At 36.6% G+C, this 27,120-nt stretch overlaps 1 protein-coding gene across 2 annotated transcripts; it reads right to left on the bottom strand.

Moving 5' to 3' along the window:
* On the bottom strand, window positions 1–26,420 carry snx19b (sorting nexin 19b). Of its 2 annotated transcripts, XR_013782458.1 has the most exons (13): window positions 26,258–26,372; window positions 23,999–25,595; window positions 23,021–23,159; window positions 22,840–22,940; window positions 22,612–22,731; window positions 22,419–22,540; window positions 22,241–22,334; window positions 21,889–22,063; window positions 20,597–20,726; window positions 7,115–7,299; window positions 4,274–4,361; window positions 734–2,423; window positions 170–560 (listed from the first exon to the last, which is right to left on the bottom strand). XR_013782458.1 is itself a non-coding variant. In XM_079386942.1 (12 exons), exons 2-12 carry the CDS (start codon window positions 25,574–25,576, stop codon window positions 2,300–2,302), a joined length of 2,856 nt encoding a protein of 951 aa, XP_079243068.1. In that variant the 5' UTR covers window positions 25,577–25,595; window positions 26,258–26,420; the 3' UTR covers window positions 1–2,299. The 2 variants fall into 2 exon arrangements, 1 of the variants encoding a protein (XP_079243068.1); XM_079386942.1 differs by having other exon boundaries at window positions 1–2,423; window positions 26,258–26,420.
* Window positions 26,421–27,120: the final 700 nt, after the last annotated feature.

A 27,120-nucleotide genomic window follows, 5' to 3' on the forward strand; every position in this document is an offset into this window, starting at 1 on the left:
GGTAGATTTGTTTGCATCATTTAATATATATCTTAGTATGATTTTTTTTTTTTTTGGTACCAGCTGTTTTCCTGTTTTAAATGCAAACTGATTCACATTAAAGTTTGAATAAGTTAATACAAACAAGTGTAACATGCTAACCGAAACTGAAAGCACTTCACAAATAAGTGAGGATTTAAAATGCATCTCCTCTTAATTCAATGACAACATGTTATTTCAGTACACATCAGCACAACATAAGGCCTACAACATATACGACCAGATCACTTATACAAAATTACAAATAGTGCAACATTCAGCTCTTTAAGCACAAGTACAGTGTAACAAAGCCATTAAGCCACTGTAACGCATACTGGGCAACAGGGCTCACAGTGCAAAAAACATCAATCTAAATCTGCATGCACTGAGCTCAAGCCATCACATACGGAAAGGACAGGAACATTTTACGCAACTACTAGGTAGTTTGTGCAAGCAGAATGGTGACTAGATGACATATTAATGCTAATCAAAAATTTGACAGTAATACTTTTAAGATTTGGAAACTAATTACACAAGGGATAGTTCACCCAAAAATGAAAATTATGTCATTAACTACCCAAATGTCGGAGAACTTACGGGTTTGGAACAACATTTTTATTAATGGCAGAATTTCCTTTTTTGGGTGAACTATCCCTTTAAGGAATGACAAGGCTTTTTTCAGACTTTTTAAGAGTTACATGTGCATCCATTTGATAGTTTTGTTTGTTATACACATTAAGGCAATTAATACATCATTTCATTGTGCTAGAATTCTAAGAAAATAAGTCAAGCACAAACCAGAACCATGTAATACTCTATTATTTGTTTGAACTTAGCTGCTTTGTAAAGAAATACACATATTTAAAGGAGTAGTTCACCAAAAAAAAAAAAATTTCTAAACCTGTATGATTTTTTTTCTGCAAAACACAGGACATTTTTTTAATCTCGGCAGAGGCAGACAGTAGTGAAGTATTTTTACTCTGCTGTAAAAGTACTTTTCAAGAGTCTGTACTTTATCAGTGTTTATCTTTAGAAAACTTTACTTCACAACATTCCAAAACATAATATTTTGCTTTTTACTGCACTACGTTTCATATTGAATATCATTTAATACTAAATTACATTAGAAATGTATTAATTTCTTACTTTTACTCTAGTAAAAGTAATTCAAAGATTTACTTGAGTACAAGAAATTACTATATTTTTAATGTTCTTACATATTAAAAGTAAAACAAACAACAACTTTTATTTATGAAATGTAGTGCAGTAAAAAGTATGACATTATGCTTTGGATTCCAAAGAAAAACTCTCAGATACTACAGATACTTTTTAAATTTACTTGAGTAAAGTAAAAATACTTCACTACTGTCCGCCTCTGAATGTTGGTAACCAAACAGTTTTGGTGACTATTGACTTCCATTATAAGGGAAAAAAGACATCTCAAAAAATCTTTTATATTCCACAAAAAAAGAAGTAATACAGGATTGGAATGTGCTTTTTGGGTGAACTATCTCTTTAAGAAAACTTATATGCATTCTTCAGTAACAGAGTAAATAAGACAAATGCTGAAAACTGGCCATTTTTGCTGAATCAACATGACCATTTCTTTTCGTCATCTAACCGCTTAATTAGAGGTTGTGAATAGAGACATTACATTTAAAGGCTTCACAAGTTGGCTGAAAACACACAAAGCATATACAGCATTACCTTGACACCAGACGCAAATGTGATGAATTTCATACTTAAAAGAGGAAACTTGTGGAAAAACAGGCTCTCTTACTTCAAGAGATAAGGCCAATACAGCCTCTAAAGCATCTCTGAAGAAGGCTAGAAGCAAAAGTGCATATGTGCACAAGAAGGAATGTGTGTAAAGTCAAGGTATATCAAGACTGAAAGGCCGGAAACACGTAATAGGATGGTGCAGAAATGATCTGCGCAGTCCATCTGTAAGAGCTTTGCCCAAAGCTGAAGCGGGGACCAGGTGGAAAAAAGTTGGAGAATTGCGACTAATTCAGATCCGGTATGTCGGGCTTTAGAGACTGGACTTGTGGTTTGATAAAACACAAAACAGGTGGCCATTAATCAATGCCTGCCCGGATGTGCGCATGTGTCCCTGAAACAGGGATACCAAATTGGTGCCAGACACAGGCTGTCATGAATCCAAATCCACTCTTTCTTGATTACATGTTCCTGCCTAACACTTTAACTGATCACACGTTCGTATGTGATACGTATGTATATATGCAAGTGTGTTTATGTCTCCAGTCCACCCCCAGCACACCTATGGTGGCAGCTTCTCAGCATTTTTGGACAGGCTGTGCAGAAGTGTTTTCTGAAAGTCCCCATCAGATGCCTCAGGGACGATAAACTCAATTAGCAGATCCCAGACGCAGTACAGAAGATGCCTGCCAAAAACAAACAGTCACAGGAGGTCACAAGCACAGCTACATCCTGCACACAGATACTTTGTTATCAAGACCCATTAGAATATTACTTTTGTAGTATTACTTTGCAATTTCAAAAATTCAAAGCACAGTTTTGAAGCAAATTTATAAATGTTTGCAGTGTAATATCAAGCCCATTAATTGCCATGACAGTAAAAATGAATGCAAATCATCACTCTAAGAGATAGATTTACAAAACAGGGCAAATTAGTGCAAGAGTGCAACTCCAAAACAGTGCAGATGGTCGTGGAAATTTCTGCAGGTGATTTACTGACAACGCGCAAATTAAAGAACACAGACACAATATCTCATTTCCATAATGACCGCAGCGCAAATTAGCGATACGTTCGGATTCGGATAATGTCGTCTTCTGGAATTCCAAATAAATTAATACGTGAGAAAAATCGTCTCCCTTCTACCATGCGCTCTCTCAAGCTTAGTAGATCTGGCCCTAAACGTGAATTCAGATTCAAGTTCACTTTCTAAAGAAATATCGGGAATTATGCATTCTGTTGTAAATTCCAGAAAAGAATTCAAATTCAGCAAACTTATAAATGAACAGTACAAAAGCACACATATAAAATAAATAAAATAAAAACACATTAATTAATAATAAATACATTTTAAAGTGCATTTATTCATAAATTAATGATAATAATTAAATTATTGGAATGAAATTGAATAAATAAATAATACATTAATTATATGTGAAATTTAATAAATAAATAAATATGGAATAAATACATTTTCATATTTATATTCATAAATTAACATTAATATATTTTTTTAATTAATGCATTTATTTTAATGATAAATAAACTATTATACTATAATAAATATATATTATAAGTATACTATAATGTAATTAATAATGAATGAATTATTCATAAATATCTTTGACAATTCTTTATAAATGAATATTATTACTACTATTGCTACTACTACTATTTAAAGTAGCATTAGTAAGAGTAGCATCAGTATAATTATAATAATATAATAATAATAATATTTTTTTTGTCTTTCAAAATGAGCCACAAGTCTGTCTCACTATCCAGAGTCATACGTTCATAAAAATGGGATGGGGAACTGACCATTATGAATAAATTAACTCCTTTAAAAATCCCACAGGATTTTGGTTTATCAAAAGCAGTGGATGATGAAGCTAGGCTGCCTTCGAAACCAAACAGATTAAGGTTTCTTAGTGGACAGGATGTTACGCAGACACTGGATTTGGATATGCCTTGTTGTCTTCCCCCTCTGTATGAGGACACAGCTCGTAAAGCAAAAGATATTGAGTCAATGTATAACTGACTGTAACAGCATCTGCTTCATCTGGATATTTACAGCAGACTACAGCATGTTCTAGTTAATCAAAGAGCAGCTTTCTCAAAATCCAAGACGGCGAGAATAAATCATGCATCCCACTGTGGTAACAGTCAACAAAGATGTCACGAGGCGCCCAGATAACAGAGCACAGTGATGTATCTATTGAAAGCACATTTCTGCATTCTTTTATCGGCATCGCTTACTTACTGTGCCATAACAAGATGATGCAAGTAAATTACAACCTGACCACTTTAACCATTAAAGCCATATGTTCACTAGGCCATGTCTGCTTGCCTCATTAAATATTTATGCGCTTTTACAGCCACACACAGTTAAAAACAGTCAAAATGATACTATTTTTGCTGTATATTTCAAACTTGCAATCAACATTATTAACCCCAGATATATGTAAACAGGAATGTTGGGGTTGCACAAGTCACAGCGGTGCTGATTTTTATCTCGGTCTATTTAGTACTCAAACACACCTGTTTATGGTGGGGTCCTGAAAAGAATCCACAACCATCTGCCAAGATATCTTGTACTTCTCAGAGCCCAGCATATCAGAGATCAGATCTGTAAAAACACAAAACCACACAATAAACTCAGCAAACTCGATCAACGAACACAGAGGAGATCTGCACCAAACTGACAAAGAACAGTCATTTTCTGTTGTGAGGTGGATTCCCCTGAACTTCTGTTGTTTATGTTCTGATTCATAGATTCATCTCCTGAGCAATGGTGTCGTGTTACTGAACAGCTGTTTGTCTGAATCACACAGTCCTGTTTTCCAGGGTAAGCTTGATTTTCCAAGCTCTAATTTTACTCATTCCATCCAAAACCAAATGCTAAAAAGAATTTGAATAGAAACTGTTCAGTCAGGAGTTAAAATTCAGTTGATTAAAGCATTTACGCATGATTGATCTCTTAATTTTCTTCATAGTAAAAAAATGCATTCAGTTGCTTTATATACTCTGAATCAATCACTGATCTATCAGTCACTTAAAGAGGTGAAAAAATTGTCAGATTAATCCATTTACATATGATCTTTCCTGTAATAGTAGGTACAGATCAGTTATTTTACATGAGTATTAGTCTTTTTTTTTTCAGTTTTAATTTTGGTTATTTTAGTACATCAAGTTAAACTAAACTAAACTGAGAAATGTTGCCTTGGCAATTAGCCAAAATAAAGTTTTTCTATTTTATTTTAAGCAACATTTTTTATGGTTTTAGTTTTAGTTCAGTTTTAGTTAACTGTAATCACCTATGTACAGATTTTTGTTCTGTTTTTAAGTCTCTTATGCTCACAAACGCTACATTTTTTGAGTAAAAATACAATAAAAACAATAATATTGTAAAATATTATTACAATTTAAAAGTGTTCTCTATTTTATTATATTTTAAAATGTAATTTATGACAAGCTGAATTTTCAGTAGTCATTACTCCAGACTTCAGTGTAACATGAATCTTCAGAAATCATTCTAATATGCTAATTTGGCACTCAAGAAACATTTATTATTATAATCAATGTCGTGCTGCTTAATATTTTGGTGGAAAACATGATTTTATTTTTTTGTTGGATAGAAATGACAAATGTCTTTGCTGCCACTTTGTATCAATTTAATGTGTCCTTGCTGAATAAAAGCATTAATTTCTTTTTTTAAAAATCCACTTTTGAACATCTACAGTCATGGACAAAAATATCGGCACCCTTGGTAAACATGATCAAAGGCGGCTGTGAAAATTAATCTGCATTGTTAATCCTTTTGACCTTTTATTTTAAAAATACAAAAAAATATAAACATTCATTGGTTAATACGAATTTAAAATGGGGGGAAATCTCATTATGAAATAAATGTTTTTTTCTCAAATACACGGACACAATTATTGGCACCCCTTGAAATTCTTATGATTAAAATATCTCTGAAGTATATGCCCATTCATATTGACAATTTTGAGCACCCAAGGGTGATTATGAACATGAAATTATCCAGCCATGGCTTTCTGTTTCACAGAAATATAAATAGGAGGGAAAACAAAGCCCAAATTCCCTTAATCATCCATCACAATGAGAAAAAACAAAGAATATATTTCTGATGTGCGATAATTGATAGATAATTGAGCTTCATAAATTTTAAGAAAACTTTAAGAAAAGAGCTAGAGCAGTGAAAATTCCAATTTCCACCATCAGGGCACTAATTAAGAATTTCCAATCAACAGAAAATGTTATTAATCTGCCTGGAAGAGGACATGTGTCTATATCGTCCTAATGCACGGTGAGAAGGAGAGTTTGAGTGGCTAAAGACTCTCCAAGGACCACAGCTGGAGAACTGCAGAAAATAGTTGAGTCACGGGGTGAGAAAACCTTTAAAAAAATTGTCAAACAGCACCTACATCACCACATGTTGTTTGGGAGGGTTTCAAGAAAAATTCTCCTAGCTCATCCAAAAACTCCAGTGCATTCAGTCATTAGACATGACTGGAACTTCAAATGGGGCTGGCTTCTATGGTCAGATGAAACTAAAAAATGAGCTTTTTAGCAGCAAACACTCAAGATGGGTTTGGTGAACACGGGGATAAAAAGTACCCCATGTGTTCAATGAAATATACTGCTGTATTTTTGATGTCGTGGGCCTATATTTCTGCTGGAGGTCCTGGACATCTTGTTCAGACACATGGCATCATGGATTCTATCAAATACCAACAAATAAAAAAAATCTATAAGTGACTGACTCTGTTAGAAATCTTATAATGGGCCATGTTTGGATCTTCTAACTGTACAATAATCCAAACACAAACCTCAAAAACAACACAAAAATGGGTCACTGAGCACAAAACCTCACAAAACCAAGCTTCTGCTAAGGCCATTCCAGTCCTCTGACATAAACCCTGTAGAAAATGAGTGAGGTGAACTGAAGAGAAGAAGCACCATCATGGAGCTGTGAATCTGAAGGATCTGGAGAGATTCTGGATGAAGGAATGGTCTCTGATCTCTTGTCAGGTGTTCTCTAACCTCATCAGGCATTATAGGAGAAAATTTAGAGCTGTTAAACTTGTAAATGGTGGTTTCAAAAACTATTGAATAAAAGGGTGTCATTAATTGTGGCCAATGTGTGTTTGAGAAAAACATTTATTTCATAATGATATTTCCCCCCATTTTAAATATTTATTATCCAATGAAAGGTTAGACTTTTGTGATTTTTTTTTAAAAAAGATCAAAAGGATTAACAATGCAGATTAATTTTCACAGCCTCCTTTGATCATATTTACCAAGGGTGCCGATATTTTTGGCCATGACTGTATATCTAAATATTATGTGGCGTCTCACCTGGCAGTAATTTCATAAGGCACTGCAGAGCCTGCTCTCTGCTCTCATCTTTTTGCTGCTGGCTGCGTTGGGGTCTGGGTTGAGCCGGCAGACTTCCTCCAGGCCAGATGGCCTCCTGCAGCACCCGCAGATAAATCACCCAATACTGCGTACAGGTCAGGTTAACAACACCCACCTCCAACCACCTGCAGGCCAATCACAACAACCATTTAATATGATGCTATCACAAGCATTCAGAACACCTGTTTTTGACAGAAACATTAGGATACAATTAAGGATTGCTGGTGTATTGGACTGTCATGATGTGTTGCATGCAAAACATGCTACAAACCATGTGTGATTAAAATATATTCAAAAAAGTCCACCAAATGGAAAGAAAAAAAAGTCTAAGAGAGCATCATGTGTTTGGACTTTGTCTTTCACGGATGTCCTTCAGCAAGCAAGTTCACATGTGCCACTGTAATGTACTTTGTCTATTCCAGTTAAAATCTGTGATGGGCCGCATATGGATATAGTTTATCCTAAAAAAAAACAGCATCTCATTTCACAGAATCAACTCTGTAAAATTACTTTTGGCCACCTTACCCTGAAGAAATGACGGATAACTGAGGGATTGCATAACATTACTGTGGATGAGACTGTTTAATCTTAAGAATAATCACTACCATTTTGGCAGACAGTCATCTTAACAAATGGAACTGAACAAAAGATGTGGAAAACGTATTATAAAACATTACCATTTTTATGAGAGAGGCTATTAGGACAAAAAAAAAAAAAAAAACAATAGGATGGAAAAGAATCATGTGTTGATTAATTTTAATAAAAATAATTACATGATCAATCCACTGTTATTTTAGTATCAGTTATATAGTATTTGTTAATATATTTTGAATTAGATCATTTTGTTGTGTTTCTGAGTTTTTTTGTAATATTTCTGTTTTTTATTACGTTTTAGTACTTCAACAATGAAATCGAGAGTTTTTTATATTTTAATAAAATATTACACATATTACGTATATATTTCAGTTAATGCTTTAATTCATACAATTAATGACCCAAAAGGTCTATAGATGTTTTTTTTCCAAGTTGTTAATGATTTAATTGTATTTTTATTTCATTTTTTCCAAGTTTTCATAATTTTTAGTTTGGTGTTGATTTAAATGGAGAACAAGGTATAGTTTTAGATTTCTTGTTACCCGTTTATTTTTGTTGTTGTTTTGATCTGTTTTCTCTATAGTAAGATTATTTGTTTGTTATTTTGTATTATATTTAAATAAGTTTGAATAAGTGATGTTTGTTTATCTGGTGTTTTCTTTGTTACAAGCTCTTACGGTTGATTCGCACAAAGTGATACAGTGATGTGCTATGTCTTACGGCATTCAACGGTGATCATATCAGTGACGAGCATTCAAATAAAGTGTGGGAATCACCAGTCGGAGAGTCGTCTATCCTTTTATTGAATCAGGGAGCTACACAAGTTAAACTACTTTCAACTTAAGCCCATTTTGGAAACACTGTGTCATGCACAACAAGCTGCAAAAGACACAAACACAATGGTCAATCACACCTGTCTAGTGCATGTTTACATGGAAAAACTATGGAAAAGCAGTGTAGTGGAATATAAAAATGCATTCTGTGTGAACGGCCCCTTAGTAGACAGCATAAATCTTCCTTAATTGTTGTTTCTAACTGTTTCCAACGACTAAATGGTGTGTCTTTTAAGCAGGCGATTTAATGCAGCAGAATTGTTATTCTAATAACAATTTAAAAAGCAACCGTGAGCAACTGTAGTCAAGAAAAGTTATGGTTGAAACAAGTGATGAAATTCTGGAAATCCATAATGCTATAATACATAACCCAATCAGGGCTCTAATAATCAACTGGGAAAACAATGTTTTCACCTGAGGATTTTGAATACTCTCATGAAAACTGTGTGAAGTGGAATTTCATGCGTCACTGATTTAAATCTGTCCTGTTCTTTGACTGCATAGCTGGTTTATTTTGGTCCCGACCCTTTGAAATGCCACAGATGCTACATGGTGACAGAGCCTGAGATCCAGAGAGCCTCTTATGGTCATGCTTACTCAGTTCCAAAAAAAAAAAATCAGTTTCGGGGTTACAGTCCAGAATGCATACATCATATGCTTTTGTCAGAGGGAACAGGGTGTGTGTGAAAGCATATGGAAGCCAAAGTCCATGCTCTCAAACAGAATGATGGGTATCCTGGTGGCCATTAAACTACAATTATGGTCAAATTTCAATGACCCAGTAACAACACGACAGAGTCTCATTTGCATTGCCTGTCTACTAGTGCAGAGATTTTCTACTGATTATGTGGTCGACAAAGGTCTACAATAATAGAAAAGCATCAAGACGCAATGTTTACACGCATGATTGCTCTTCTGTTCCATGGCAACAAAAAAAAATTATAGAGCAGTAGGTTTTAATAGTAGATGACATTAAAAGTGCATTTCTATAAATGTCATTCAAAACTCTAGCTTGCTGGCCAAACAAGAGTACTAAGTCAGCCTGCAGTTTGAACAGAGTTTTTGAAAAGGCTTGCACCGGTCTGACTGAAGACCTACATAATTCCCAAGAAGCTCTGATGTAAGGTGATGGAACAAAAACTAGCTGTTCCAAAACAACAAGTGGAGCATTTCTGCCATTGTAAAGGCACAGCCTTTGACGGAGACGTGCAGCATTAGAGGGGGAAGACGTTTCTCAAGCCAACATGAGTGGAAAACAAGGGTGCCTGGAGCTCACTGGAGCCAATTAAGTTTAAACTACCCTTTTCAGATTTTAATGTGAGCCTTCATTTCTTCTGACACTCCAAAAAATAAAAACATGATAAGTATATTCCATTTAGAGTCTCACCTGATCAGCATCTCATATAAACTTGGAAAAACTGATGTGCTGGAAGACTAATCTCAGTAGGAACTGAATTAAATGGGCTTTAATTATGATCCAATTAACTGACTGTCTGTTATCTGAGAAAGATACACAAAAGTACAGTGACCTCAGGTTGTAAAAACTGCCATCATACAGAGCCAATAAATGCAAGGTTTAATTGAAGTTTGACAGCACTTTCATGCTACTGAATACAAGACAGTTGTCAGCAGTTCGAGGCAGACCATATTATAACCTTGAAGACACCCAAAAAATGTTAATAATAAATAACACTGGTTTGGCAAAGCCTGTTCAAAGACAGAATGACAGAACAATAGAAAGACAGAATAAAAGCAATGACAGAACAAGAAAACAATATATAGAATGAAAGAACTGACAGAACGATAGATAAAACAATATATAGAACAACAGACAGATAGATAAACAAATAGAACAACAGATAGACAGATAGAAAACTAGACTGACAGATTGATATACAGATAGAGAGACAGAGAACAGACAGACAGACAGACAGACAGACAGACAGACAGATAGACAGATAGATAGATAGACAGACAGACAGACAGACAGACAGACAGACAGACAGACAGACAGACAGACAGACAGACAGACAGATAGATAGATAGATAGATAGATAGATAGATAGATAGATAGATAGATAGATAGACAGACAGACAGACAGATAGACCATGAAATGAACACAGAGACAGAAAGTGATTCTCTGTTATAGGCGTCTATAACAGGTGTCCGTGCAAACTAATTATTCAGAGATTCTTGTCCAAATACAGGCAACAAGGAGACCAATTCAGCTCCTGCTTTCTTACCAAATGGAACATAATGACCTTTATGGGCAGCCAAGATCTGAATTGCATCAATTTGCGTTGTGAAATAATCAAACGCTCTGGGTTGTGTGCCAGCTTTTTTAAACAAGCCATTGCAAGTTAGCAGTCTGTTTCAAAACCCAGAGGAATGTTGGACCAAAACAAATTGTCTTTCCCAAATCCAAAATAACTGGTTTATCTCAGATTAATCCATCTCCATGTACAACTATAGCAAAACAAGCACATACTAAGCTAGAACTAGTTTATTGGCACGGATAGCATCTTGTACGGGTATATTTGTTTGTAAGGAATCATCTCTGGTGCAAACTACACAAACTGTGACTGCGATATGAGATTAAAGCATCATTAATAAGATTTTCCATAGGGATGGGATAACAAGGCTGTGGTGTTTTTTCCATTGGGCTGATGATAGGTTCATCAAGAAATTTCAGTTGAATCTTCAAATCCTTTCATAACAATATTTATAATCTTTTATTCTCTGGATGACTGGCAGATCCTTCTATACCATGCCGTGTGCGTCTAGTAATGATGGAGCATGATGAATGCTGGCTTTACAATCAAAACACCTCATCCTGTAAGAATGCAGGGAAGATGTTCAGTTTCTTTCGGCACTGACTAAACTTGCTCATCGCCAATGAGATATTTTTGAATGTCTGTTTTTGTGGTTGCATGTACACAAAGAGTACAATACTATCACCATTTTCGTCATAAGTGTTGTTATGGAAGACCTAGATGGAAAAAAGTCTTCACATTCTCACTTTGCTTACAGATAATCTATAGGTAATATTCAAGCTGAAATAATGTCACACAACGTTATGAAAAAGCGACCAAGTTTGTGATAAATAGCTAAAACTGATTTTTTTTAAAACTGAATTTCTAACCATGGCCTTAATTGAATTTGTGCATTTCTGCACAGTCTTGGCTGTTTTATATAAAGTATAGCCCATGGATGGATTTGCTGCAGCGATGTGGGTAGTCTACAGTCTGGTAATGTGCGGTACTCCAGAATGATGGAAGAGAGGAAGACAAATGTTTTGCGGTGCAATAAACCAGGGTTGGCAGGCCTTTCTTACCTCAAACCTTCCCAAACTTCCTGTTTATGGAGGAAATATTGGCAGGCACAGCAGAACAATCTATCATAACAGCATAGCATTTTAACACATATGCAAGACAAGAAAAGGATGCAGATTGTTCCTTGGAAAACAAATGGAGAATGTTTACACAATCTGTCTGTCTGTAATATGTACGTAGTTCATACAGTTAATAGTGACGACATCTGTTAAGAAAAAAACAACACAAAGTCAGTCAAATCAGTTTAAAATGACTAAATAAAACATTTTTGAGTGAACCATTTAAGGGCACAATATAAATGAAAGATTTAAAGGGACAGTTTTCACTTTAAAAATCCAATGCTGTGTTTTTCTAAAATTGTATTACTTTCTTCTGCAGAATGACGATATTTTAAAAAATAATTTTTGCCCATAGTCCAAAACAACACTATAAAAAATAAGAAATGCAGAAGTGAGTCATTCAGGTTTAAAGGATTAGTTCACTTCCAGGATAAAAATTTCCTGATAATTTACTCACCCCCATGTCATCCAAGATGTTCATGTCTTTCTTTAGTCAAAAATAAATTAAGGTTTTTGATGAAAACATTCAAGGATTTTTTCCATACAGTGGACTTCAACGGGGACCAATGGGTTGAAAGTCAAAATTGCCTTTTCAATGCAGCTTCAAAGGGCTCCAACACAATCCCAGCTGAGGAATAAGGGTCTTTTATGTAGCGAAAAGGATTGGTTATTTACTTGCACTAGCTCGGCCTCACACATTATGTGGTCACATTAGAAAGGTCACACGTGACGTCGGCGGAAGTACCGACCCAGTGTTTACAAAGCGAGCATGCAAAGAAAGTCAAACACCCTTTAGAAAAAAAGGTAAAACAACGATGTCGAACGATTTTGAAGTTGGAGAGAATAATAAGATGGAGTTTTTTGCCCAACGCTACCTTTTTGAATCAAAGTACACAGATGAAGAACTAACCACGTGTGACTTTCCAATATGATTACGTAAAGCGTGATTTCGCAGATGTGCATCGCAGAGCAAGTGTAAGATGAGAATTTGTGGTTAAAAAGTATATGACCGATCATTTCACTAGATAAGACCCATATTCTTCGGCTGGGATCACGCAGAGCCCTTTGAAGCTGCACTGATTTGGACCCATTGATCCCCATTAAAGTCCACTACGTGGAGAAAAATCCTGGAATGTTTTCGTCAAAAACCTTAATTTCTTTTTGACTGAAGAAAGAAAGACATGAACATCTTGCATGACATGGGGGTGAGAAACTTATGAGGATATTTTCATTTTAAGGGTAGTACATTAAAAAAGTTTCAAAAGTTTGGAGTCAGTAAATTTGCTGCATATATTTGATCAAAAATCCAGTGAAAACAACAGTACAGTGAAATATTACTACAAAGTCATATTTCCAGTGAAATATTACTACAATACAACTACAAAGCTGAATTTTCAGCATCATTACTTTAGTCTTCAGTATCCCACAAGCCTTCCAATTATACACTTATTTTCACATAGCTATGAGAAGCGTTATACATGGACGCACGTGTGTTTGCCGTGCTGTATTAAAGCTTAAATCAGGATAAAACCGTATATTAAAAGCTAACAGAAGCAGTAGCATTTACAAATAACAGCGTATCTAAAAGTATGGACCAACAACAAACAAAAAAAGATACCATTAAAAGCAGTGCTTGCACAGGTTCTGTGCGATCCTCTGCATCTCATTCAGGCTCAAATTGATAAGCAATATAGATGACGCCATTGTTTACAATACAACCGGAGCACATGCTGCTGAGGCGAGGGGCGAGACGTTCAGCAGTAGAGGTGGTTTAGTGAATCACAACGCAATGGACTAGCTAACCAATCAGAGCCCATCACATATTTCTGAGGGAGGGGCTTCATAAAACTAGGAAATAACCGGGGCGTTTATCAGACAAGGGACAGAGAGGTGTAGAACAAAGGTAAATTATGTGAAAAATAATCAGTTTTTCAAAAATCTAAGCATGAACACATGTTTGACTTCACCCCATAAACACAGTCAAGCCAAGAAAAAAAATAACTGTCAACCACCACTTTAATCTAATTAAGAAAAGAAGAGGACATTTGAGAACAGCGAATCAAAACATGAATCATATTTCTACAACTTCTTGACATCTTCACACAGCATTTGACAGTAGACATCGCCATCAAGTGGTTTTACACACAATCACTAATGTAGAGCATACGTTGCTCGATTATGCTTGTGAAGATCTACCATGCAAGGTTCAGATCAAACTCTAATCAAACACACCTGAGCCGGATAATCAAGGTCTTTAATACTGCTCGAAAATTACAGGCTGGTGTGTTAGTGCTGGAGAAAGAATCAGTCCCACAAGTTATATAAGAAAAGACGGTTTGCGTGTTTGTCTCAGGAGGAGGTACTTTAAGTCAAAGCCGGTTCTGCAGTCATTTCCCAGCAGTGGGCTAAAGTTAGGGATCAATATAGTGGTTAAAATTCTCAAACATAGCTACCATTCCAAGGCTGTTATCAAGGGCACAGGCGTACGTTTAAAAATAATTCTCATGTGATTTAACCGTAACCATCTTTATGTCTTGTGGCTGTATAAGTCTGACTGTCCTGAAATGATGATTCATTTATTGCTAAAAAAAAGCAACAATATTTCATCTAGGCCCTTTGGTTTTTCCTTCTGAGCCACTTTGTAAAAAGACATGCCTGAGGATTGTGTAGCAGAATGTGTAAATTTCCATTTTGAAATGGCTTTTCCCTCTGAATAATTAGGCAAACAAAGACATCCGGTCCGGTGCTAGAAGAACCGCAGACGTCGGTTAAGTAAACTAATTCTTTCCCTCAGATGTCCGATGTGTCTGTTTGCAATGAGGCATGAGCAGCAGCTGGCTCATGTTTCTGTCTCGCTTGCTTCCATACGATCACACACTGCCATTTCAACAGGACCTGTCCGGCATGTTTCTATTTGGAGTGTCATTCCACTCATTCTGTCATCTAATGTGTGAGCCAATTCATATGTGGCAGGTGTATTGTCTTAATAGACCGATTTAAGCAAAGTTATTAATACATCAAAATACAGTGGTGCTAGAAAGTTTGTGAAATCTTTAGAGTTTTATATACTTCTACATAAATTGCCTATGATCCAGAAGTTCATCAGATTTTCACACAAGCCATGAAAGTAGACAAAGAGACTCCAATCAAAAAAATGAGCCAAAAAATATAGGCCTACTTTGTCATTTATTTATTGAGAAAATGATCCAGTTTTACACATTGTGAGTGGCAAATGTATGTGAATCTTTGCTTTCAGTATCTGGTTTCAGTACCCCCTTTTGCAGCAATAACTGCAGCTAAACGTTTCTTGTAACTGCTGATCAGTCCTGTACAATGACTTGTAGAAATTTTAGCCCATTCCTCCATACAGAACAGCTTCAAACCTATGATGTTTATTTTTTACCTTGAGTCTTGGTGACCATTGTTATTAAAATTCAAATTGCTTCTCTGTGATGGCTACACCCACATGTGCCACAAATTTGTACATAAATGAACAGAGAAAAAAACATGTTTTTGTGTACATTCTTCCAGGAAAGAACAATAATGGGGAATAGCCCAATAATCTTCCCGTTATTGAAAATAATATGTGTAACAAGTAAGGCCAGTAAACACAAGGTAGATGTGCGCAATTTTTACCACACAAATTGGCAGCAGCGTTAATCTTACCAAATACAAAAACTTTTTACGTAAATATGCCTTCATAAGCTCTACAAAGTGACTCTGATTACACACTAAAGGTCAACACACTTATGCGTCTCTAGTTTGTTAGTGACTACACATTCTTGATGGCCCTTTTCACATGCCAAACGGTGATAGTGTTGAAGCGAATTAGTAGTGATTTTCTATGCAACTGTAGATGTAAACTGCAGATTTTTTGACCGAGATTTTTGTTTCTCAAACAGTTATTTTAATAAAATATTTTTACTTATCTAACATTTCTTAAATATGGCACTCAGTCCAAACCTACTCTCGCATAATGAATCCAACAATTTAATAGGATAATTACTTTGTTCAGATATCAGTTATAGAAAACAAGCTCTGCAAAGAGAAATGTCCCACTAGAAAACTTCATCTTTGGCATATGAATTGACATTGACTAAAAATCCACTGCACTTAACTGATCGTAACAAAAGGGAGATTTGTTTCATCCAAAGAACCTCTCCACAAAACTGAAGATGGAAACAGCTTCGATATCAGTACAATCCAAACAGTAGAAATAACAAGAAGTTGAATGTTCTTTGGGTTATAGTGGCCAGGACAGCACGAGGAGATTATGCAGCATGCTTCTCCATCCAGAGAAAGAGCATGTCCAGACACCGCCACTTGGTGGTTTGAAATATTGTGTAGACGCTCTCCTTCAAAGACACCGAGATAACTCAACAATGCAATGCAAAACAAAACGTTTTCTCGATCAAAATGCCCCACTCAGTCAAAGTGGTTAAAGATCTATTTTGAGCTCAATAATTACACTGTCAATCTAAAGTTATAGCGACTAAACAAAAACAAATGTGAGGCAGTGATGCCAATACCATGTGGTGACTCCTAGGGGGTTTTCTGTGCTGGTACTGCATGAACTCAAACTAATATTTTGTGAATAAAATACAAAATTATTTGGCAAAAACACAACATTAAATGAAAGTTAGTCAATCCAGAACGTCCGCGTGATGTTTTCCTCCAAGTCTCTGAAGCGCAAATCCCACCCCATAGCTAATTCCATTGGTAAAACTAAACACGCAGTCATCTGTCAAGAAAAGTTCAGATTCATGAATTCACTTCAGAGTTCAATAAACATAACAGTTTGGTCCGATCGTGATTAAGATGTGCTACCAATGCTTTCCACCTTATTTTGCTACACAAATTATGGGAAAGTGGAAGCATTTAGAAACAGCACAACTCCACATAAAGTCACAGAGTCACCAAAAAAGTAGCCAAAGCTCTGCTGATTCCATAGCTGAAGATTTTCAAACTTCCACCAGCATTAATATCAGCACAAAAACTGTGCAGCGGGAGCTTCATGGAATGGGTTTCAATGGCCGAGTAACTGCATGTAAGCCTCACATCGCAAGTACAATGCCAAGCATCAAAGAGAGTAGAGTAAAGGACACTGGAGCAGTGGAAATGTCTATAGGTTAATAATTAGAAGAGTAGCAGTGCAGTAATAGTAAAACTACGCATGCTTCAAACAAGTGTATATTATTATGATAATAAAATGATAAATACTACTTGCAATCAAGAAGCATAACATACTGGAAATAACTGGAAGTGGATGATACCAGAAACCGTGCACATTCAAGTTACAAATGGTTGCAAACTGGTCTGGGTAAGGTTAGGGTGTAGGTTAGGGGTTAGTATTTGTTTCAGCGTTGTGTAGCCAATATACCAGCTTCAAAAGAATCAGAAATGACAACACTGCTGGGTAAATTTAGTTCAGCTACAGGTCTTCTGCTATTACATTAATATGCTTTTTTATCAAATATCGCCTCTTATCTTTTCTGTTTCGTCTGTTTTCCAAGTTGCTGTTACATATCGGCCTAGAAAATCGCAACTTTTAATTTTCCGTCGGTCTTAGTACACGATGTAACTACAGAAGAGTCAAGCTTTAAATAGGAAAATTAACTAAACTCTTTGGTCATTTTTGATGACCAAATGCTAATGGTCTAATTCGATTCAATGATCTATGCTAAGCTAAGCTAAAAGTGCTACCGCTAGACCTGGTGATCAGCTGAATGGATTCAAAAACGGTAAAACTCAACTGTTTAACTCTAGGGGAGTTGTAAAATGAGCCTATTTCCAAAAAAAGTGGAGTGTTCCTTTAAGCTTATGATGGTTTTGGGAAATGCAGCCCAGGTCTGTATGAGAAGAGAGCTGCTAGCTGATGATTTCCCCAGCACATTTCGAAAAGTGCTAAACCACGCAAACTTCTAAACAAGCACCTCTGTGATCCACCACAACGTTCTTGTCCTGAAAAAGGCTGATGACCCCTGGTTTAGAGCAGAATGAAGATGAAATGTATTCTACAGCCTGCAGAATAGTGGATGGGGGGGGAAAGCGCCATTGTGTACATTTATTTCAAACAGAGAACAAATAACCATTGTACTGATCTGCTTGAACCCACAAAAGACATACCTTTGAGACACTGGCTCTGTCCAACTGTTTAGGAAAAGCATAGGCCTCACTCCAGCTTTCCCATCCAATGGCTGTTAGCCATCAGCTAAACATGGCAAGAAGCCGGTCAGCTAGCAGGTGTTTAATACACCGCCTCACAAACGAGTCATTTGAAATGGCTAGACATCACAACACGAGGATCTGTAAAACAGATGCGCATAGAGCTGAGTGCTTGCGTGTGCTATTTAATGTGAGGCCTGACCTTTCAGCTTGAATCCTCGAGGACGGATGGGATAGTTTCAAAGAAACCCAAGAAAAAAACTCTCCTTTATAGCACCAGGTTTCGGTAAACTCTCTGCATGAGAGAGGCATTACTGTGCCACGGGATAAATCTGCACTCTACAGACGTGCGGTCATCGCTAAACAGAGTAGCAAGAACACCAAGCACTTTAATTAAAGCAGAGCAGAATTCTTCAGCAACAAGCTGAAACTGAAGGTGGCTCAGCGGGACGTCCCATGACTGTTATTAAGTCCAAGAAAAGTGGAGCAGAGATGGGGGAAAGCCGCCTGTTGACAGCTTTAAAACATACAGTTCTCACTTCCTACATCAAGTTGTCATCGGCCCCCTATGCAGAACTTGTTTAATAAAGTATTTATATTCATGGTTAAAAATAAGAACGATGCAATTGTGCATCAGTTTGGGAAGGGAATGAGTGATGCCTTCAGTGACACCTCATTGAGTCAATCCATCTGTCGACTGTGTCTGTCTTTAGGCTCTTTTGAGCCTCGTGGATTATTTATTCACTTCTCTTCAAAAGTTTGAGGTCATTAGGATTTCTCAATGTTTTTCTCAAAGTCTTAACCATGCTGCATTTATTTAATCAAAAATGCAGCAAAAAATGTAATATTGTGAAAATATTTTACCATGTAAAATAACTTCTTTTGAATATATGGTAAAATGCATTTTATTCCCGCAAATTTGCAAAGTTTTCAATTTTCAGTATCATTACTCCAGTCTTCAGTATCACATGATCCTTCAGAAATCTGCTCAAGAAACATGAATTATTATTAATGTTGAAAACAATTATGCTGCGTAATATTTTTGTGGAAAACATGATTAATTTAGATTCCTTGATGAATAGAAAGATTAAAAACTGCATTCATTTAAAATAGAAATCTTTTGTGATATTATAAATGACACTATAAATTATTATATTATAAAATAATATTTAATTAATACAATTATTAATTATAACTAATGCAATCATAAATTATAAAAATACTACACTTTTGATTACATTAATGCATCCTTGCTGAAGGAAAATATTAATCTTACTGACCCCAAACTTTTGAATGTTAAAGTTTAATTACTGAAGACTAAAGTCACATTAGTCTTATTAAATCTAGAATATACAAAGTTTTTGAGAAATGAAATAAATGCCAAAAATGTCAAACTAAAACAGTCGACTCCACTTTCCTGCAACACTGCACACCTCAAGAGTTCAATCTTTCTTCAACTTTGAATGTAGAGAAATGCAAAAATTCTTTAAAGGGGTCATATGACGTTGCTAAAAAGAACATTATTTGGTGTATTTGGTGTAATGCTATGCATTTATGCGGTTTAAGGTTTAAAAAACACATTATTTTCCACATACTGTACATTATTGTGGCTCCTCTCTGCCCCGCCTTTCTGAAACGCGTCGATTTTTACAAAGCTCATCATTCTGAGAAGCGAGGCCTGTTCTGATTGGCCAGCTATCCAGTGCGTTGTGATTGGCCGAACACCTCAAGCGTGAGACGGAAATGTTACGCCCCTTATCGTATTGTGATGCCATGTTCCGGCGTGACAGCACAAAAACAATAAAACCCATTATAAACGAGGCATTTGTTGCATCCAGTGGGGACATAACTACTGATTATGACTTGTACTGTCTTTTTATGTGTTGCATTGCATATCGCGTCACGTAACACCATGTTTGCATTTGTGATCTGTGATGATTATCATGGCTCAAATCCTGTTCCAGTCATGATAAAAAATGTTGTAGTAGTCAAAATCTATAAATTAGACAAGATTTCAGCCAATAAATCAGCACTAAATCTGCACAAACAAAACTTTAAGAAATGTCCCATTTTTTACTTCATGCAATTATCTATTTTAACTTTACCAAGTTGAAAACATTTCTTTCCACACCAGAGATGAGACATATGATGGATGTCTCTTAAAATCTCTCAGTCGCTGATTAAAGAGAGGCAGACAAATGCATTTTCAGGGATGAACAACAGGGATGAACGGTCTGTACACTAATACTGCTAAAACATGTCTGATCCGTTCCCCATAGTCAAAGAAACGTCAACAGAGTAATTGCAGAAAAGCCAAACATTTGGTTTGGCTTTGAGATTTATCCAAATACTGGCTATGTGAATCTGGATTGAATTCAAGAAGCTATCAAGGACTGCTTACACCGCAATCTGGTCCTATCATTGGGGTGGACACACACCTTTCAATGAGGGTCCCAAACAGCAGTCTGATGGTCCTCTGCATGTTCTCTGTGCAGAGCCAGCTCCACTGATCCTTCATGAGCACACACAAGATATCCAGGGCCTGGTCAGATAGGGCCATCTCACTAGCTGAACACAAACACACAGGTAGACACAATATAAAGACATTAGTCACAGCTGGAAAAGAGACACTGGTCAGAATCTTTTGAAAACATGTTTGTAAAATGATTCCCAGAATGACTGAATAAGAGCACAGCATGTTCCAGGTCCACAAGTACAACTAAAATACACAATATGAACACACACAGATCCAATCACTGACACGTTTTTACAATATGGAACATGAAATGACTTTGTTTATTTTTTCCTGCACAGAACTATGAGAGCTGGTTTTCGTCAATGCAAGGGATACTTGACAACATCATGAAAGTACAATGCTGCCCTCTAGAGTTAACTTACATAATATTACAGACCTAACCAACACTCTTACTAACATCTAGGGTTCCTTGAAGAACCTCTAAAATCCTTTACCATTCTATTGCATAAAAGGTTCTTTATAGTGGAAAAAGTGAGGCTTCTGTGGGATAGACTTCACAAGTAATATTCACAACTCAAAACAGCTAAACAATCAAATGTTGTTGTTGTTAAACAACAGTACAATCTATTGAACACAGTGCACTTCTATCCATCATAGCCTTATTTTCATTCCTGTCAAAAAATTATCATGCTACCCTGGTCCACATGACTTTACTATATTTTAGGGGTGTAACTACACATTTTTGTACTGAAATTTTTTGGTACGGGTCTTTTGGTTTTGACACACGTGCACACAGCATTGTATTTATACAACATCTTTCAAATTATGTCAATTTATTTTTCAGGAATATTTAATGTGACGCGACAGTTCAAACGGCATCGCAGAGCATGAGTGAGCGTGATCATCCCTTGCTCTTTACTACTAGTTTTAATGCAAAATAAACATGAATGAACATCTCATGCCTCAACTGCAGAAAAACGTCAACAAAATGTCACAAACAAAATAGTTAATTTACATTAGGCAAGGCATTAGTGTCCACAGCTTGTTTAGTTTTTCCCCCGGCAGTACCGAAACCATACCGAACTGTGACATCAAAACTGAGGTACGTAACGAACTATCATGTTTGCGAACTGTGACACCCCCACTATATTAAAAGTCCTTGTTTGAGAAACCTTCCCCTTGAGTGAGCTGAAATTACGTCATTCGGTTGAACTAATATATTAATTATTATTTCTCTTATACAAGAGTCATTACCAGAGTCACAGGCGAGTGCATTCTGTAGCAGTGCTTTGGCACATGCGCATGATTTCATATCCCATTTAGGTCCTCCACTTCTCTCTGCATCAGCATCAAACCCTGCTTTAGCCTCAAAACGCTCCTTCTCTGAGATGAAGCTCTCCAGCTCATTCAACAAGAAGCCATTGAAAACCTGTAACAACAACAACAACTAATCAATGCATATTCCCTGTGTTGCTAATGAGCAGAAAAACTTCAGGGTCACAGTGACTACTGCACTGGAAATTAGCAAAAGCAATTTTCTAATTCTCATTCACTTCCTTCTTATGGTGCATTGAAAAAGACTCAATTATTGATGACTGCTACTTACAGAGCTGCTTTCATCTAAGCAGTAAAGCACTTTGGGTTTCATGTCAGACACGTTGAGAGCAGGAGCAATTTTACTGGAGAACCTCATTCGAGACCTAGAAATTAAACGTGTATTAGTCATACTGGACATTATTTGCAGCTATAAACATTCCAAAAAACAAGCAGTTCTCCTCCATTACTTGGATTTCTTGTCAGTGGACAGTTTCCCATCAGGCTCTGTGTCAATTTCATCAGTAGGACTCTGTGGTTCTGAGCGAGGGAAGGCTGTCTTCAGGGTGTCCACTATAGCATTCACCACAATCTGCCAAGTCATGAAAATGTTTTATGTAAAGTGTTTCAGTCAAAACATACAATGTGCATTCTAAATAGTACCTTGTCAATGCGTGAAACAATAAAGGGTTTCTTCACAAAGGCAATTCTTGCATCAGTGTTTAGAGCGAGAAATTCTTGCATTTCCTCACTGTTGGCCGTTTCAGGAATGGCACAAAGTTGCTGTAATAAAAGAAAGCATGAATAAACATTTAAAAGAAGTTGTGTGGGATGGAATACTAACATTAAATATAGTCAGCTTTATGTAATTTATATATTCAAAGAACGTACTCTAAGGAATGTCTCCAAAAGACCTTTCCTGGCCTCGACTTTGTCACTGTCCATGTTTCCAAATGGAAGCTCAGGAAATATTTTCTTTGGTCCTTTCACATCTAGTTAACAGAACAAGACAACCAATAAAACAGTGTTTTGGAAAGCTTTGAAACTGACACGACTAATATACTCTGCTCACTTTTAAGAATCTTGCGTAATTCTGGTTTCTCTTCCAAACGAGTCTGAAGGTTGAGGAATTCGCTGTAGCGTCGGTTGACGGTGTGATAGGCCATGGGCTGCAAAGATTCAGGATTCTCAGAGTCCATGGCTGTCTCATACTGCAAGACAAACACATCTTTATGAAGCAATCACGTTGTAGTGACTTTTTGCAACACTTTGTTCTCTTGGTTACTATCAATGACTAAAGCTTTACAGAATGAACTACAGAGTTTCATGAATAGTGTGATTTGTCCCTACAATGTGCTCAAAAAGGGCTAAAATTTATTAAATATGAATCTTGTTTGGGCTCAAATAAAATGTGATATTGTAAAGCATTTGTATCTACCATTTAAAGAAACTGAATATTAAAATTCTATACAATTTTGTCTAAACTCATAAAAAATAAAACACTGAAATTGAAACTAAAATCAAGTTGTTGTTTTTTAAACATCAATTTCAAATATTAAATAAAATAATAATCTATATTAATATTACTATATATTAAAATAGTAATAGTAATAATAATAATAATGTTTTAGCCAACATACAATAAGTGTACAATATTAAAATTCTATACAGTATTGTGTAAATGAACAAAAAATAATGGCTACAAACTAAAATCAACTCTTTTAAATGTTTCACATGAGTTTAGGCAGCAAAACATTATAAAATTATATTCAGAATATATTAACATAATAATATATTGATAGTAATATGAAAAAAGGTAATTAATTTTAAAATTTGCCAAAGATTATATTTAACAGTGAAATTAGTCATATTTTAAAGATGAACTTTAAGTGTGCGTTAGATGACAGCAAAGGCAATCTAAATGTAAAATTAGGAGAAATGAGTGAACTATTAAATATCGAATATCGGCCAATTTTGGTAAACTTCAACCATGATTTAAATAATTGGATAACTGACATGATTTAACAGAGAAATGTGAGAACCAATTCACCTTTACAGTGTAGAGAGTGTAAGGATGTGAGCCAGTGCCTCGGTGCTCCTTGGCAGTGATGGTGCCAGTGATGCGGAGGTTCTGGATGATGACCGGACCCTCTGGGCTGCTGAGGGGCTCGAAGTTGAAAGGTGTCAGGGATGCCATCCCAGCTGGTGAAGAACCCTGGACGGGTGCAGTCAAAGCCAGCTCACTGGGGTTCACCAGGCCTGGCTGGTCTGCACTCGAATTACTCTTCTCCAGCTGCTGGAGAGTGCAAAAGCTTGATGGCTCTTCTTCGGTGGAATGTACTGATAGCTCCTTCTCTGTCACATTGGTATAAGTTGGAAGTTCATCCTCGAGGTCTAACACAGCGTCAACCGGAGTGGTGCATTCGGCAAGTCTTTCAGAAAGGGTCTCCTCTGAACCAATCAGAACCAGCGATTCTAGGGAGCTCCGCTTGAAATCCGTTAGAGGAGATTCCAAATCAGAGTCGGTTTCTTGATAGAACGGATTGGGTTTACCGAGTCTCGGATAATCCCTGGGGCTAAAACCCAACGGAAACGGTTTGGTCGACCGCGGTTCGTCTTCCTCCAGGTTGTGTGAAGAATAAAGATCAGCAGAGTCAATGACATCATAAGATGCAAGTTCTGGTGTTGGGGCCTCCATTGCTGTAGGAGTCTCTGGGGTGACTTTTAGGGTCAGAATGCAAGGAATTTCAAGCTCTTGAAGTGTGTTTTCTTGAGGAGATGCAACTTGTGGTGGAGCTTTAACTTCTACTGGTTCTGGCTCTGGGGCTGGTTCACTGGATTTAGTGAAGATGCTTACAATCAACATGTTTAGCCAGTCCGGGTCGGACAGTTTTGTAATTAAAGGCAGCAGAACGTTGCACATTATAAGTTCGCCCACCACAAATCGACCTGTTCGGGTTTCTAAATGTGGAGGAGGTACAAGAACATGGAGAAGCAGATCTACAATGGCCCGTACATAATTTACCTCGACAGCAGAGCTCTGAAGAGCGGGGTGAGGAGGGCAGAGTTTGCTGTACGCCTCCCAGAGATCTCCATCTTTGTCCACCTCTTGATGTTTAATGGCTTCCTTGGCACTCAAATAACACTGAAGGTGGCATCCAGATAGGTCTAAAACCCTCTGAGATAAAGCTTTCCTGTCAACTCTTGCCGCTCGACCCTTCAGCTCCAATGCAATGGAGATCATGGCATTGTGCACCTCAACCTCAAACTCTTTTTCTTTGGAAATGGTGCAGTACCATGAGGTGACAAAGTCGCGTATGATCTTGCCGACTGTCTTCTGGATCTCATCTTCCAGTTGTTGCTCGCTCTCGGCACTGTGCAGGATCTCCTCCAGCCTAACAAAGCGCTCTAGGTGAACAACGCTGTCTGAGTCCAGGACAGCCTGGGAACCAAGCCAACCACCTAAGACCACTAAGAGGCTTGTGAAGACACAGAGGAGCCAAACGTTGACCAACAGATGGAACAAGACCATCCAGGCCAGCAGCACCCCAAAACCAAACAGCCTCCTCTGGACCAAAAACTCAGACAAGCCCCAGGGGCTCATGTTGAGATGCTCAGGCTGAGACATTGCAGAGGTTTACGTACTCCTGTGAAGGAAAGAAGAGATATACCAACCAAATAATTGAGGTTCCCATTGATTTCCATTGCATGGACATTTCTCAAATATCTCCGTTCCACAGAAGAAAGCAAGTCATTTGGTTTTGGTAGAATGTGAGAGATGACCACTGATCTACAATAGAGATATGCATCAGTGAGGATAACTGATTCTTGAACTCAGTTTTGGGTGAACTGTCTCTTTAAGAATCGGTTCATGAGAAACCAAATAGAAGGACTAGTATTTGAACATCGTTTCTATATTGCATTAAAACTGTGGTAATTTGACAGTAGCCACAGCTGACATCAAAAAAAGAAATTAAACAATTACATAATTGTTCAAACAGAATACAATATTGAATTAATATTGTTCCACACAAGTAACAACTTGACTACAGAAACCACTTTGGAGGAGACTATGGTTACCATGACAATTGTTTATATATCATTTTATATATAAAATTCACTTAAATACTGCAATATTATGCATATTATTCAGACACACAAAAAAAACAAGCTTAACAGAAAAGACTAGTTTGACAAATCTGGGCATCGTGACTTCATCTGTATGTTTTGATGGGTATCAAGCTGGCGTTTCGTAATTGTTAAAAAAACGTTGTCACGGTAAAATATTACTGAATTAAAATGAACTTACCTTAACAGCATATATAATGAATGTAAGGTGCAAATTTGGACCATAACCAATTCATGTTTCAATGCCGACTCGAACGGCCTTGCAGTGTTTTGACAGCTTCTTCCTCGTTGTCTCCGCCTCAGATGGTGCAGTGCATTCAGTGTTCTGTCGCCCTCTAGAGGTCAGACTGATCCCTGCAGCGCTCTGCTACACCACCGATGATGGCTTGAGCCCGACAGCCTCAGACAACGTTCACTCTCACTGTACTTTTTCCACACAATGGAAGTGAAAGGGAGACGGTCGTTCTGGCTCATATCTCCTTTTGTGTTCTACAGAACAAAGTAAAACGTCTTTCTAAAAGACATGAGGGTGATATATAGTTAATTACGTTTTTTTGTTTTGTAAAACGTCTCTTTTACTCACCAAGGCTGCATTTATGTGAGCAAAAAAATTGAGTAAAACCAGTAATATTGTTAAATAGTATTGCAATTTGATTTATGTTTTCTATTTGAATATCTTCAGTGTCACACGATCCTTCTGAAATCATTCTAATTGATGTTTTATTGCATTTTCAAACTGTATTATCAAATAAATGCAGACTTGGTGAGCATAAAAGGGACTTTAAAAAACATAACTTGTCAGATGTATCATGGTTTCAACAAAAATACCAAGCAGCAAAATCTACTTTCAGTAATGATAATAATAACCATTATTAATAACTGAGCACCAAATAATAACTGAACAGCAAACCAGCATAGAATGATTTCTTAAGGATCATGTGATACTAAAGACTGATTCTGAAAATTCAGCATTGCCATCACAGAAATACATTTTTAATACATTATAGAACATTGTAATATTTCACAATTATTTTTAATTTATTT

The sequence above is a fragment of the Barbus barbus genome (genome assembly GCF_936440315.1).
Source record: "Barbus barbus genome assembly, chromosome: 31".
Classification (NCBI taxonomy): domain Eukaryota; kingdom Metazoa; phylum Chordata; class Actinopteri; order Cypriniformes; family Cyprinidae; genus Barbus; species Barbus barbus.